This window comes from Alosa pseudoharengus, unplaced genomic scaffold (genome assembly GCF_046254945.1).
Source record: "Alosa pseudoharengus isolate Yale_2024_CS ecotype anadromous, Long Island Sound unplaced genomic scaffold, YU_APseudo_1.1 YU_APseudo_1.1_scf_3, whole genome shotgun sequence".
Taxonomy (NCBI): Eukaryota; Metazoa; Chordata; class Actinopteri; order Clupeiformes; family Clupeidae; genus Alosa; species Alosa pseudoharengus.
In genome coordinates, this window is record NW_027468718.1 from 36583772 (window position 1) to 36598855 (window position 15084).

At 43.5% G+C, this 15084-nt stretch overlaps 1 protein-coding gene across 10 annotated transcripts in view; it reads left to right on the forward strand.

Annotated features, from left to right (window-relative positions):
• clasp1a (cytoplasmic linker associated protein 1a) overlaps window positions 1-15084 on the forward strand; it is a 145767-nt gene that overhangs the window by 81617 nt on the left and 49066 nt on the right. For all 10 annotated transcript variants that reach the window (XM_076264172.1, XM_076264176.1, XM_076264175.1 and 7 more), the window contains 7 exons: window positions 168-303; window positions 839-909; window positions 1067-1126; window positions 5213-5290; window positions 5857-6024; window positions 8092-8138; window positions 8257-8427. In XM_076264172.1, the coding sequence (XP_076120287.1) occupies window positions 168-303; window positions 839-909; window positions 1067-1126; window positions 5213-5290; window positions 5857-6024; window positions 8092-8138; window positions 8257-8427 (731 nt within the window). The remainder of the gene's footprint in view (window positions 1-167; window positions 304-838; window positions 910-1066; window positions 1127-5212; window positions 5291-5856; window positions 6025-8091; window positions 8139-8256; window positions 8428-15084) is intronic.

Genomic DNA, 15084 nt, shown 5'->3' on the forward strand with positions numbered 1-15084 from the left:
CACATAGAGTTTTCATGAGCCGTCACAGGTTTTATCAGGTGTTCACACACTGCACACTGTTGTACTTTACAAATCAGTGCCACCGTCTTAATGGGGGACCTAAATGAGATGCACTGTAATAATTTCAAATGTCTACTGTGTGTGTGTGTGTGTGTGTGTTTCTTTAGACACCTGTCCTTCCTGCTGGGGAACAAGTTTGACCACACCGCTGAGACCATCATGCCCACGCTGCTGAACCTGGTACCCAACAGCGCCAAGGTCATGGCCACGTCCGGCGTGGCCTGCATCCGCCTCATCCTCAGGGTGAGTGCCTCTCCACAGCGCCCCCTGCTGAGCAGAGAGGGACATCACACCCAAGGTTTAGCCTGGCTGTTCATGACTGTGGATTACTAAGGAACTTCAATTGTATTTTACATTCACATGCAGTGCTGTGTAAACGTTTTGGCTATTTGTCTTAAAGCAGTATATTGTTTTCTGCATTGGTGTTTCAAATATTTATATTTTTAAACATTCTTGTTGTGTGTGCATTTTGTAAGTAAGTAATTGTTAAGTAAAAAACTCATATCGTTCTAAAATGCCTCCTCACTCACTTAACAGCATTGTTTCTATGCCTCAAACTACTGCATAGTACTATCAGTTCATTTAAGATGTTATGACTTCTAGCCCCCGCAGTTTGTTATCTGTGAAATGAGAAAACTGCATGAGAAGCGTAATGACACATTTGAAGCCATCATGTGTCCATTAGAGTGGTTAATGGTCCAGTGAGCCCCCCTCTCCAGATGAGCGTCCTGCTCTGCACAACCTGACTGACCGACTGTGTCTCTTCCTCCTTCCGCAGCACACCCACTACCCACGCCTCATCCCTATCATCACCAGCAACTGCACGTCCAAATCAGTGGCCGTCAGGAGGTAAGGCTGTTTGACCGCCCACTGTCCACTGTCCTTTGTCGCTGGTGGTCACTGTACACCAGCGGCTCCACAGGAAGAGCAGAGATGAGGGGAGTTTGTTGGATGAAGGTGATGGCAGCTGACGTGTTTGGCTGTTTTTGTTGTCTCTCCCTGTTAGACGCTGTTACGAGTTCTTAGACCTGATGTTGACAGAGTGGCCGGGGAACACCTTGGAGAAGTGAGTCTGAAAGCCCTGCCCTGTCACTCACAACACACACACACACAGAAACACACACAAACATACACATAAACACACACACACCACATAAACACACACACACAAACACACACGTTCGTGGGCCCATATTCACAAAAAATGTTAAGGCTAAAAGTAGCTCCTAACTGGCGAATTTAGGAGAAACTCCTAAAAATAATGGGTTTGTCACTCGAGTCAAGAGGACTCCTAACTCACTAAGACCTATTCACAAACCGCTTTTTGTGGCATTTCACGTCACAATGTTTTGAAATGCGTATGCGGCTACAGGAGCTTCCAATCGTGAAGAAACAATTTTGCATTGTAGGCATAACTAAGGGATGCAATAACGCCACCAACAACAACCAAAACTACTCACAACATATAAATGAAATGTAATGCTTCATTGTGAATCAAATTAAAATGTTCTCCTCTTTGCAAACGTTGGAATATGGTGACGGATTAATGTAATAATGTTACAAAGATACTGCATCAATGCTGTTTGTTTCATTAGTCTACTGGGCTATTTGTTTTGCCATACTCTTTATTCATTAGGCCAGGGGTCTCAAACTCAAATGAGCTGGGGGCCACTTCTGCCGTCATCTGATTGGAGGGCCATGTCAGTGTTAAAGAATAATACAAAAAAAGAATGGCTATTTCTTTTCAAATACTACACAAAACTGCAAACAGAAAGTGCATTTTATCTCTTTTTAGACACCTGTGCTAGCAACTAACCTAGAAATCTAGACGCACCCTAGCGGCAGCAAATTACATTTGCTGCTAAGGCTAGTCTAGCAACTCTCCATTGGCTTGTGAGCTGGAAAAATTAAACTTCTATCAGGCCAATCAAATTGTGTATAGAGTCGTTAGGCGGGCTTAACATAATGATTGATGGCAGAGTTGCAACGGTTTGGCTTGAATTCCCTGCTACTTGAAAACAAAGAAGATGGATGTTTCTGTTGGCGAACAGTGTGACACGAGTTAAGCTTTTTTGAAGTTGGCAAAAGTTTGAACTAGCCAACTAGCTCCGCTGGTGGGAAAACACATGGGACTTGTGTTGGGGATATCGCTGTCCTATTGCGTGCAGAGGGAAGTTGAAAGACAACCGATTATCCCGCCCCTCGGACTGAGCACTGCGAACGGTGAGTGCCCAGACCCTACATTTTAATGTGGGTCTGGCTCGTCAGGCTAGCTAGCAACCTTAGCTTATAAATAAAATAATGATAAATTAAATATTAATACATTATAAAAACAAACAAAAAGCATAAAAACATGTATATGTGTGTTTCACACCAAATAAAAATATTTTCCTCACAACACCATTGGATTTTGACATTAAAATTTCAAAAGGTTTGAAAAAAAGTCAGAGATAAAGTCCTACTGTAAATATAAAAATCTTTGAGTATAAACAAAAGTTTATGAAGGGGATACATTTACCCATCTAATTTGCCACTGGATGGCAAGCACCTCAAATTATGTACCTTTTAGTAAATACTGGATGTTGAACATATTTGAGCAGGTTTACTTTCTTTTTTTGTCATATTACCAGAGGCGGACAGAGTACACAGCTTCATTACTTGAGTAAAAGTACAGATACCCTTTGCTAACTTTTACTCAAGTACAAGTAAAAGTACAACAGTCAGATGTCTACTGTCTACTAAAATTACTGAAGTACTTGTTTTTAAAAGTACAAGAGTACAAGAGTAGCCTACATTTTCTAAATATTGCATTTCTACTGCCACAGTGCTCACATTTATGTACAGAAACGTCCTACATGGAGATATGAAAAATGTTAATGTTAATACCTTGGAGAATGTAAAAGGAATTGAAAGTAAAATCAAGTAATTTTCATCTTTTTACCATGTTGCCAGGGATGGGCAGTAGGTCTATTTCTAATACATGCATTTAAAATACGTATTTAAAATACTATTTTGTAATTAAAACACTTGAAGCGAAAACGATCATTAACTTGTTCAGAAAATTGAAATAGTCTGGCGAGGTGGGGCCACAGGTTGGCACATTCCCGGGATGGACCTGCTGCGTCTTCATCCATTGTTTCGTCTATGGTTTCGTCTCTTATCTAAATCTGACCATGGAGTTGACTTTGGCGGAAAGCTGAAGGTGATTGCTGATAGGCTGTCTCAATCAGTGGCGCCTGCACTATCCAATCACGTTTCAGAGGGAAACAACAAATTGAGGGTTTCTGAGATTTTTCTTTTTTCCTTTTTATTTTTTAAAAGAAGTGACTGTTACTCACGGTTATGGATAGAAATGTAGTGGAGTAAAGAGTACAATATTTTCCTCTCAAATGTACTTGAGTAAAGTAATGAGTACTCCCCAAAAATGATACTCGAGTAAAGTACAGATCCCTCAAAATTGTACTCAAGTACTGTACTCAAGTAAATGTACTCCGTTACTGTCCGGCTCTGCATATTACCCATATAACAAATTAACAGGAAAACAGTAGGCCTATGATGTAAACCAACAATAGTAAACTATTACTAGCCTATAACCACAAACCGTTATTATAGGCCTACAATAAAGTAGCCTGGTCAAATCAGTTCCTATCGTGGGTGACTTTCTTTCTTCAGAGCCCTATTTTTACTACCCCTACTGTCTGTACCACGTGACGTACACTATCATCACGATTACCACTGCCACCTCCAGCTATATTGGGCAGAGGGTCGAAATAGTCGAAATAAGCATGGCATGCTTAGTGGACACCGTCGTATACACGCAAAGACGCACCTCCATCACAGACGCACCGTGACTATCACTGTCAATAGTCGATCATAATCTCCAAAAGGCAGATATTCTCCTTCAGAATCAGAATAGGTAAATAACATAGCCTACCCAAGACTTCATCACACGTGAACGTTTAGTGTCGCCGTATTTCTGCTCAATTTGTGCAAAATTATGGCCTGCATCGCTTCCGCGTCATTACAAACAAATGCATAATCTTCCGTCCTTCGCACTACTTGTGTGTAGCGCACGCATTCTCAGACCTGTCGCCTGTCACTCATCATCGTAAGGGAAGTTTTTGGAATAAATCTCGCGTTACAATCAGCCAATCAAGGTGTTCACTTCAGTCAAGCCCGTGCACGAGTAATGATGTCATCCATAGCAACGAAGATTCACTCTTAGTTTAGGAGTTGTCATTTTACCTTACTAACAGTAGGTCTGAAAGGCTTTGTGAATAACTTTTAAGTAACTCCTAGCTAAAATCTTTTAGTGCGATTTAGGAGTACTCCTAGTGGTAAGATGAAATGCTTTGTGAATATGGGCCCTGGAGCCTTAACAAAGCCTCTATTGTTAGCACAGCCAGGTATGTTCCCAGGCATTCCTGACATCTTCCATTTATCTATTTAGTGAGACAGTTATACACATGATCATACCTGAGTCCACACAATCTCTCTCTAACGTACACACACACACACACACACACACACACACACACAGACACACACACACACACATTCACTGATCCCGCATTAGTGACATTTTCTGTAACATGAGTGTGTAAGTGGTCTGCTCGACTGCACCACTGATGAGCCCCCCCCCCATGAGGGAGGGTGATGGTGGGTGTGTGTGTGTGTGTGTGTGTGTGTGTGTGTGTGTGTGTATGGTGTGTGTGTGTGTGTGTGGTTGGGGGTTATTGATGATCCGGGTGTGAGCGGCATCCATGCGCCCCCGGTCGTTGCCATGACGACGTATCCCCCAGAGCCCTTTAAAAAGCGGCACAGGGCTCCCTCTCCTCTTCCTCCTCCTCCACGTCTCCCTCGCTCCAACTCCCCCGTGGGACGGGTCTGTCTTGTCTGGGGTACCACAGCGAGAGCCTCTGGACTAGACACGCGTCCACTTTCACTCTAGTTAGATTTACTCTTAATTCCTTTATTTCATTTTGGGCATTAGAGCCTGTAATTAGGTTGGCCTTGGCATGCATAGGTATTGAGAGAGAGGGAGAAGGAGAGACCCACAGTCAAGAGACAAGAGCTGCCTGGTGTGTTAGTGTGTGTGTGTGAGAGTGTGTGTGAGTTGTCCGTGCTCAGCGATGTTTCCCTACTACCCTAGACACGTGGCCGTGCTCTCCGAGACCATCAGGAAAGGCATCCACGACGCAGACTCCGAAGCTCGCTCCATCGCCAGGAAGTAAGAACCGACTCTCTTTCTCTCTCTGTCTTGCACTCTATCTCTCGCGCTCTCTCTCTATCTCTCTCTTTTGCTCTCTTTCGCTCTCTCTCTCTATCTATCTCTTTCTCTCTCTTTCTTTCTTTCTCTCTCTCTCACTCTCTCTGTAAGATCTGATTAGAGTTACTGTTTCTTTACCTGTTAAGTGTGCACATGTGAAGCTATGGAGAGATTATTCTGAGGCCTGTATGTTGAGTTAGAGTTGAGTTGGGACTGGGGCTATTGAGTAATAAGGTAGACTTTGTGTTTATTTAGCTTTTTCACACTTGTGTTTAAGTTGTGGACTAATCTAATGTCTCTCCCTCTCTCTTTGTATCTCTCCCTCTCTCGCTCTCACTCCCTCTCTCTCTCTGTGTATCTATCCCTCTCGCTCTCACTTCCTCTCTCTGTCTCTCTCTGTGTATCTATCTCTCTCTCGCTCTCACTCCCTCTCTTTGTCTCTCTCTCTGTATCTCTCCCTCTCTCTTTCTCTCTCTCTCTCTCTCTCTCTCTCTCTCTCGCTCCCGTATTTCTATCTATCTGTCTAGGTGTTATTGGAGTTTCCATGGCCACTATGGCCGAGAGGCGGAGCATCTGTACCAGGCTCTGGAGTCGTCCTATCAGAAGGCTCTGCAGTCTCACCTGAAGGGCTCGGACAGCGTCATGTCCCTCCCCCAGTCTGACCGCTCCTCCTCCAGCTCTCAGGAGAGCCTGAAGTAAGGACACACACACATGCGCGCAAACACATACACACACACACACACACACACACACACACACACACACACACTCAGACAGCTAAGCTCTCACACAAACACATGCACACACACACACACACACTCAGACAGTTAAACACACACACAAACACATGTGCGCACACACACCCCTATATGCAGAAATACAAGCTGTTTAAAGACAACATTGACTTAACATTGACTTTGTTGCTACTGTCGCACATTTCCCCATAAATTATGGTTTTTCAGTAGCAGTGTGTTGAGAGTGTGTGAGCTCAGATGGCCTGTTCCCTGACCGGTAATCATATTTGGCTCACGTAAGCATGTCGAAGGGCCAGCGGATCCTGATTGAATTTATGAAACATAACGATCCAATTGTCGGAGGTCAAGACTAGTGATGATGTCCTCACACAAACAGTGTCTGCTAGCTTAGGCATCTCCTTAAGGAGTGAGCAGGATCTGCTAGCTTAGGTATCTCCTTAAGGAGTGAGCAGTATCTGCTAGCTTAGGTATCTCCTTAAGGAGTGGTGCTGAGCAGTGTTCTCAGACTAATATGTGGCCCTTGAGCCGAAAAGTTTGCCCACCCCTGGTCTAGGGGTATGATTCTCGCTTCGGGTGCGAAAGGTCCCGCGTTCAACTCCCAGACGAGCCCTTCTTGTGGGCAGCCCTGGCCTACTGGTTAGCGCTTTGGACTAGTGACCGGAGGGTTGCCGGTTCGAACCCCGACCAGTAGGCACGGTCACTGCTCCCCGAGCGCCACTGTTGTTGCAGGCAGCTCACTGCGCCGGGATTAGTGTGTGCTTCACCTCACTGTGTGCTGAGTGTGTTTCACTAATTCACGGATTGGGAAAAATGCAGAGACCAAATTTCCCTCACGGGATCAAAAGAGTATATACTTATACTTACTTATATACTCATGTCCAGTAATGGGGACTTTGGGAATGAAAGCTTTTTAGAGCACTTTAAGTCATATTAAAATGGGTGACTAAATTAATAGCAGCACTTGGGCAGCCTGTTCTAATGATCCCAGACTGTTCTGATACCTCAGTGCCACCTAGGGAGTGTCTCGGAGTTTCTGTTCATGAAACTGACAAGAGGTCCACCTTGTCACTCTGAGGCAGCTCTGTGTCTTGCCCCAGTGCATGCAGCGCCTCTGACAGGTCTGTGATCAGCGCTCTGTTTTCTCTCTCGTTCTCTGGCTCCGGCATGCCTGTCTGTTTTAATCTGTCCATCAAAGGACTCCCTCACTCCCCTCCAGAGGTCCTGTGGGAAGCAGACGGAATTAGAACCTCCCATTACATCAGCAGCTTTTAGCTCCCCCCCTCTGAAGGCAGGCGGCGAACTCTGTGACCTGGAAGCAGAACCACTCTGTCATAACCGTATGTCGTCGTTGTTGATCTCAAGAGTGAGGAAATGAGACCTCCTAGACGCCAGAGACCTCCTAGACGCCTGATCTGTCAGGCTCTGAATGACCGTGTGGATCCGCTGGACCCTTATCAAGGCAGGTGGCGGTGGTAGCGTAGTGGCTCAAGGAGCTGGGTCAGCAGCATGCAGTAGCCTGACCAGATGTGGATCCGATGTCCAGCTGCCACTGTTGTGCCCTTGAAGGCACTTTGCCCCGTGTTGCTCTGGGGAGACTGGCCCTTGTAATAATTGACGTATGCAAGTGGCTTTGGATAAAAGCGCCAGCCAAGTAAATAAGTAAGGGCCAGGACCAGGTCTGTTTCTGGGTCAGACTGTGTGTGTGGCCAGGTCTGTTTCTGGGTCAGACTGTGTGTGTGGCCAGGTCTGTTCCTGGTTCAGGCTGTGTGTGTGGCCAGGTCTCAGTCAGTGTGGGACTGACTCTTTATTCATTAGTTAATTAGTTAATTAGGTAAATATGTCTTTATTTGAGGACAAAATCTTTGTTGTTTTATCTGACTTGCCAAGATCAATGTATGTTCTCTCTCTCTGTGTGTGTGTGTCTGTGTCTGTGTGTGTGTGTGTGTGTGTGTGTGTGTGTGTGTGTCTGAGACACTTCCTGATCATTTCTCTCTCTCTCTCCCACAGCCGGCCCTTCTCAGTAAAGAGTGTGATAGGAGGCAGTATGACCAGGAGTACGTACAACTCCATCTTTCATTTCCTTTTGAATGTAATTCATTAATTGTTGAAGCCATCAGGTCATTAACTCCTCGTCCTCTTCATCTTCCTCCTCCTCCTCCTCCCTCTGGTCAGGTAAGGTGGTGAGCTCGCGAGCCCCAGCCACTCCTGGCTCGCTCCAGCGTTCCCGTAGCGATGTCGATGTCAACGCAGCGGCCAGCGCCAAGTCCCGCATGTCCACGGTGCCCTCGGCTACACCCTTCAGCTCGGCCGCCGCCCTGCCCCCGGGCTCCTACGCCTCACTGGGTAAGAAAGACCACACACACGCACGCACACACACACACACACACACACACACTCTCTCTCTCACTCACCTCCACCTCTTCTTGGGAAGGGTGAGATGGCTTCCTCTTGCTGGTTTGAAGTGATTTTTCTTAATTGTATGTGTGTAGGGATGGTATTTCAGAAGAGAAAACAGCTCCTGTTAATAATTCAATGTGCATTTTTCGGCCTGTATTGGTCTTCTTTAGACTGCTGTTAGGGATGGTAATTCAAGTTATAAATGTAAATATATATTTAGTGTTTACACAGATAGATAGATAGATAGATAGATAGATAGATAGATAGATAGATAGACAAACCTGCACACACTCGCATACAGAAATGCATGGGACATCACATATGACTTTTCTCTACCATCTAGGCACAGTCTTAACACTCACTCTAAGCTATTAGTCTTTTTTGGGGGAGCCCATCAATCTTGAGTCGCGTCTCAGGTTTCCTAATTGCCGATGTTTTTAATGAAAAGTCCATAAAACCCAGTGGCTTTTAGCGTGCGGTGGAGCGCAGCGTATCAGTCAGACTGATGGAGCTGGAGCCGCTGCGCAAATGATTAAGCTGTGCAGTGGAAACAGCCCCCCCCCCCTCTCTCTCTCTCGCTCACTCTCTCTCTGGGCTCACTCTCCTGCCAAGTGGTGCCGTTTAGGAGTCGACTGCCCAACAACACTAGGGTGTGTGTGTGTGTGTGTGTGTGTGTGTGTGTCCAGAGACAGATGGATTGATCAGAGATGGAGAGCCCTGAGACTGAAAGGTTGTTGTTAATTATGTGGGTGTTCATCCAAAGCAGACCTTTTCGGGGATAGTTTTAAAAATGCTAACGACGATAAGTTCATTAATCTAAAAAAAAGTTGTGTCATATTAAAACGCACGTTATCTAAGATCACACACACTTACTTGAGTTTCTCTAGCTAATATGAATGACAGCGTCCACACATAAATTATAACGATACCGACATGAATAACAATATCGTTGTGGATCACTTTCAGAGTGATTTTGAGAACGATAAAAGGCTGACAGCCAATTAGAATCCATCAAATTTTAGCCATCACATCCATCAACATGAGGAGAGACTTTCCTTATAATTGGTCAGTGTGGACGCATTTATCGCTATAGTTGTAGTTATCGTTATCGTCCCTGGTTTGAACGACCCTTAATTGTTGCAGCCCTAGTGTGTTAATAAACCCATTGCCTCCTAGCAGTGTCTGAGATTTCCTGCTGTCCTGCTAGCTAACTATTTGCTCTGCTGCTAACTTTGCTTCTGATGCTTTGCTACAGCTTTGCTTGTTCAGTTTGATGCTCTGTATCCCTCTCCCTCTCACCCCCTCACAGTATGGTTCAGGGAAATAAGGTACAATAAAAGATACATTTCTCAGAGCCTGTTGGTAGCAATCACATGACGTCACAAAGTGGCATAAATTATTATATTATATTATATTATATTATATTATATTATATTATATTATATTATATTATATTATATTATATTATGTATGTGACTTTATATTATATTGATCCATAGTAGTGTAGTAATGTTGATTATAATATAGATCTCATAGAGACGTGGTGACTCTATTAAATTTAAATTTATGCTGTTGACGTTTCCCCTGAACCATCTGTGTGGAGGCCCAAGCCCTCTCTCCATCTCCTCTTCCCTTTGCTTAATGGAACTAACCTCTGCCTCTCCTGTCCAACTCTCTCTCTCCTCTCCTCTTTCTCACACTCTCTCTCTCCTCTCTACTGTCTCTGTCTCCTCTCTCTTCTCTTTTTCTCTCTCTCCTCTCTCCCCTCTCTCTCCTCTCTCTCCTCTCATCTCTGCGCTCTGCTGCTTGTGCATATTGCTCTAAAGATGGCGCGCCTGGCAGGCCAGATGGTAAGCCTCCGTGTGTGTGTGTGTGTGTCTGTGTGTGTCTGTGTGTAATTGTTTGTTTGTTGTGTGTGTGTGTCTCTCTCTTTCTCCTTGTGTGTGTGTGTGTGTGTGTGTGCCCAGCCTGGTGGGGGGACAGGGGTGTGTGCTTTTGGCAGCTCCCTACGCCCCGTCTCATTTGTCCTGTGTGTGTGTGTGTGTGTGTGTGTGTGTTTCTGTGTGTCCTGGTCCTGGAGCTGTGTGTCAGATACTGCATGTCCTGACTGCATGGTGTGGTCATCCTGGCCAAACCCTGCTAGAGCACACACACTGCCGCCCTTTCACAAGAACCTGCGCTCACATCACATGACTGGTGCTTGATTTTAAGCGCAAAGTACACTTCATGTGATATTTCTCAATCAGAATCAGAATCAGCATTGGATTTTAGTCGCCAGGTATGTTTACACACATAAGGAACTTGGTACCAGCCATTAGTGTCACTCTAACGATACAGTAAATAGAGAATGCCAATACATTAGTTGTTAATTAGTAGTAAGCTGTCGAGAGACAGGTTAATAAGATAATTTAAGAGATGTTTCAACTACTAGGCCTTATGCAGTGTGTCACCCTCTTTGTTACCTGTTGTCTGACATGGCGTCTATCTCCAGATCTGTCTGAGCATGTGGTCTTACAAGGTCCATGTCAAATATGTGTGTTATTAAAATGTCTTTATTTATATGTGACCATGATATACAGTCATGTCTTATTAGACTACCTGTGACATCATCAAATTGTATGGAGAGTTGAGGGGCAACAGGTGATGGGGCACACTGAAGGCCTTTTTCCACCAGCACAGGACTGGCTCTTGAACTGGTTCCATTCAGAATTCTTTAAACTTGTGTGCTATCCGGTGAACCAGCCCGCACTTCGAGCAGTTTTGAACGGAACCTAGGATGTGGGTGTCAACAGAGGGTGAAACGTGCCTAAGTGACCCGTAGAATCACCCACTACAGTTATCAGGGAAAAAACATGCCCCAAATGGTCAAACATCTGGAGCGTGAACCAGAACGGAGCTGGTCCTCTGTTGGTGGAAAAGGCCTGTAGGTGCTGCACTTGTAGCTCAGGATTAACACTTATCTTAGTTTGTAGCTCAGGATTAACACTTAGCTTAGCTTGTAGCTCAGGATTAGCACTTAGTTTAGCTTGTAGCTCAAGATTAGCACTTAGCTTAGCGCTGCAGTAGTTGGACTGGGAAGCACCAGGTGAAGCGGCCCAAGTGAACGGTTAGTAGTGCTCTGTTCAGGCGCGTACTTATTGATTAGGCTGTCATAGATAATGAACACATTGCATCATGTTATGGTTATGGTGATATCCTGGTGGCACATAATCCAGCCTTTAGTTGAATCATCACACTGATTGACAATGGTGTTGTCAAAGCGGTTAGCTGTTAACCTGAGGGGGTTATATAACAGGTCTACAGAGACTGACCCCTTTCAGTATCTCCTGTACACATACCTGACTTCTGACCTGACCTTGCGCTTGCCCTTATCGAGGCTTCAGTGGGCGCTGAGGACCGGTCAGAGATCACATTCCTGTCCATCTCTCCAGCCCTTTCTCTTATTTTCTTCTGCTGAGTTATACAGGTGTTTACACCAGTCGGTCTCAATAGATGTTAACACTTGCATTTTCTTACCATTTATCTTTACCTAGTTTAACAGTTGTTCACCCACTGACCAATCAGGTCCATTAAAATGGTGTACCTGTACGTGTACGTGCTCCCTGCCACGACCCTATTATTTGTTTCTCTAGTCCTCTGGTTTGTTCATCAGCGTTTAGGCCTTTTGCTTTGCATCCTAATATAAACCACAACTTGCTAATAATCAAGTCATAGTTGACGGCAAGGATTAAAGTTCTCCGTCGTACGAAGGATTTCCGTCAATTTGATTTTAGAAATGTCATATTTGAGATCGATGCAGATCCGATGAGAAAAAAAAAATAGGAAGGGGGGGGGCTATCACCCTTTCTTTTCCTTTTTTTAAGGCAACTACAAATATTAGGTCCGATGAATTAATGTGTGTGATGGTAAATGTTTAAAGACCTAATAGTGTTCTTGAGAACTTTCTGTGTCTCAATCAGTGACGGCTCAAGAAGATAGCCTAGCCTACCTCAGCCATGAGTTCCGCTTTGTTTATGTTGTAGCTACACGCTTGTCTCATTGGCCTGGGGCGTTTGCTTAAAAAAAAGAACACATATGGAGGACTAATAACGGTCTAAAAGTTGGATTATAGTGACACAATCGAGACAGCTGATGAGGTTGTCAAATCCGTTTAACCTTTTTGGATATGATATTGTGAGCTCTATGTGCGAATTCGGAGAAGAAGCGTAGGCTGTGTTCTTTCCATGCATCAATGTAGACAATTTCTTACTATCACGAAATCTTGTCAGGGGAGGTCATTCATTTTGGGTGTCACCTATGACTTGAACAGATAGCCTGCTATGCCACCCCATGTAGGCTACTATTATTGTTACAGTTTTTAATCAATGCAACTAACATTATGTGTAAAGCGACGCAATATAAACCGTATGCAATGTATTATCCCGTCTGTTATGACATGTACAACAATGTTTTTCACAATTTGCAACGGAAGGTTTTGACTGAGCGTGTTAACATAAAATAATAATAATATTGTCATCATCGCCAACTGTTTAGTAAGGGGGTCAGTCGTGTTTGTGACGCACAGACAGCCTTGTAGCCTATTTTGCTTTAGACCTCACTTTTAACGACAGTAGGTTGTGAGTGTATGTTGACAAAAAATAACCATGCAATCAAAATAGTCAACTTAAAACTTTGCTATAAAATATGATTAATTTATAGCACAAACCATAACCAGTATACCTACCAGAACCTCGCATATTAGTGTCATTTGTGTGCGTCTATTTGGCAAGGCCACTAGCTGTCATGGATGCGTTGTTGCTAAAGGAAGGCAGGTGTAAAAAGTAAAAAAATAAATGGAGATGGGCGGCTGTTGGAAATGGGGGAGAACTAACAAGCCATGGTGTAAAGAAATTAAAGTGCCAGGGGCAGTGTTTGGCAAGTTACTTCAAAATCGTAATGTATTATGTATTACTTATTAATTACTTGTCATTTCAAAGTAATTTGTTACATTATAATATTACTGTCTCTGAATTGTAAGGCATTACACTACTATTGTATTACTTTTAAGTTACTTTTACCAAAATATCTAGAAATATGGATTTGGAATTCTAAATGCAGTTTATTATGCTCAATGCAGCTCATTCCTTCTAATGGAGGGCGATGGGGTATAACATAATGACTGAGCTAGGCTTAAGGCTAACAACAGTAGAATGCAATAGGCGCAGTGATGGCTCATGATGCAATACAAGGAACAATCATAGCCAGAATTTTGTTAAAAGCAGACAAAAGGTCGAAGTCTGGTCAATTGTGATAGTAATGCTGTAACTTGCATGGGTAGTATTTCTGAAACATGTAATATGTATTTCAAATACAAAATAGTATTTTGTCATTTGTATTTTATTGGGTTGAAGGAAATGGCTCTGTATTTTGTATCAAAATACTTTATTGGTGTGTATTTTTGTATTTTAGAAATACTGCAAAATACTATATGTGAAACACACTAAAAAAAGTAGATACTACACACAGGTGTAATGAATAATTGGTAATTAGGCAACAATGGTTTATTTTTATCGCAATCAGCTAATGTGAGAACAGCTGTGTTCAAAGACACTAACAGCTTTTCAGTGACGGCTATTGTTGAAGCATCAGCTCTGGTCTGAAGCACTGGTGTGAAGTCGTACGCAAGTAAAGATGAGCAAGTTTACCTGTGCAAGTTCACATAAGGACACCGACAAAGGCAACCATGTCCTATTCACTAGTTCACATTCCTGAATTTGCATAAAGACAAAAGCATAATACATAAAAGCATGATAGAAAAGCTTGTTTGGCGAGGTCTCTGGCCATGGTCCTGAAGGGCTTCACGGAATCGTGCCGGAGTCGACTCCGCCATACACCCCCTTATCCTTTAAACATGGAAGACGGGAGGCGTAAGGGGAGGTGGTGGGTTGCGAGCGGAGTAACACCGATGCTGTAACTTCGGCAGGTAGAATGCAAATAAATAACCTGACTGATTGAAGGAGGCATGGCAAATTCCGTCACGCTCCTCCCGAACTTCCGTTTGTAAAACGCCATTTGTCTCCATGCCAATCATTAACAGAAAAGATATCTCAATGAACCACAATGACATCAATAGATGGTAAGGTGTTGAGTGTGTTTGAATTCCCAAACATTTAGCCTATTAAAACTATATAGTAAAAAACAATACAATTTGGCCCGTCATACCAAATAGTATACCGTATGCAAGTTCATGTAGTGTGATCAGAAGAATAATTCAAGAATTTACATTTACATTTAGTCATCTACATGTAGCTGATGCTTATCCAAAACGACTGACAGAGCTTTCAATTAACCACATTATAATCAATAGGCCAAAATCATAATTGTGTATCTGTGCCGAATTTCGTAATTCAAGTCCAGTGCAGAACTGAATAAGAAAATCATAAGGCTATGTATCTTGAAGTTCCAGTATGTGAGAAACTTGATATGCCTTAATATCTCCAACCTCAAGTATGCAGCTAATAAGGAAATAGAATTGTTATTTAATTAAACAAGGTGAACTTGTCCCCACTGTAGAATGCAGAAATAGATGCTACAAGGAAGGGAATTCAAACACACTCAACACCT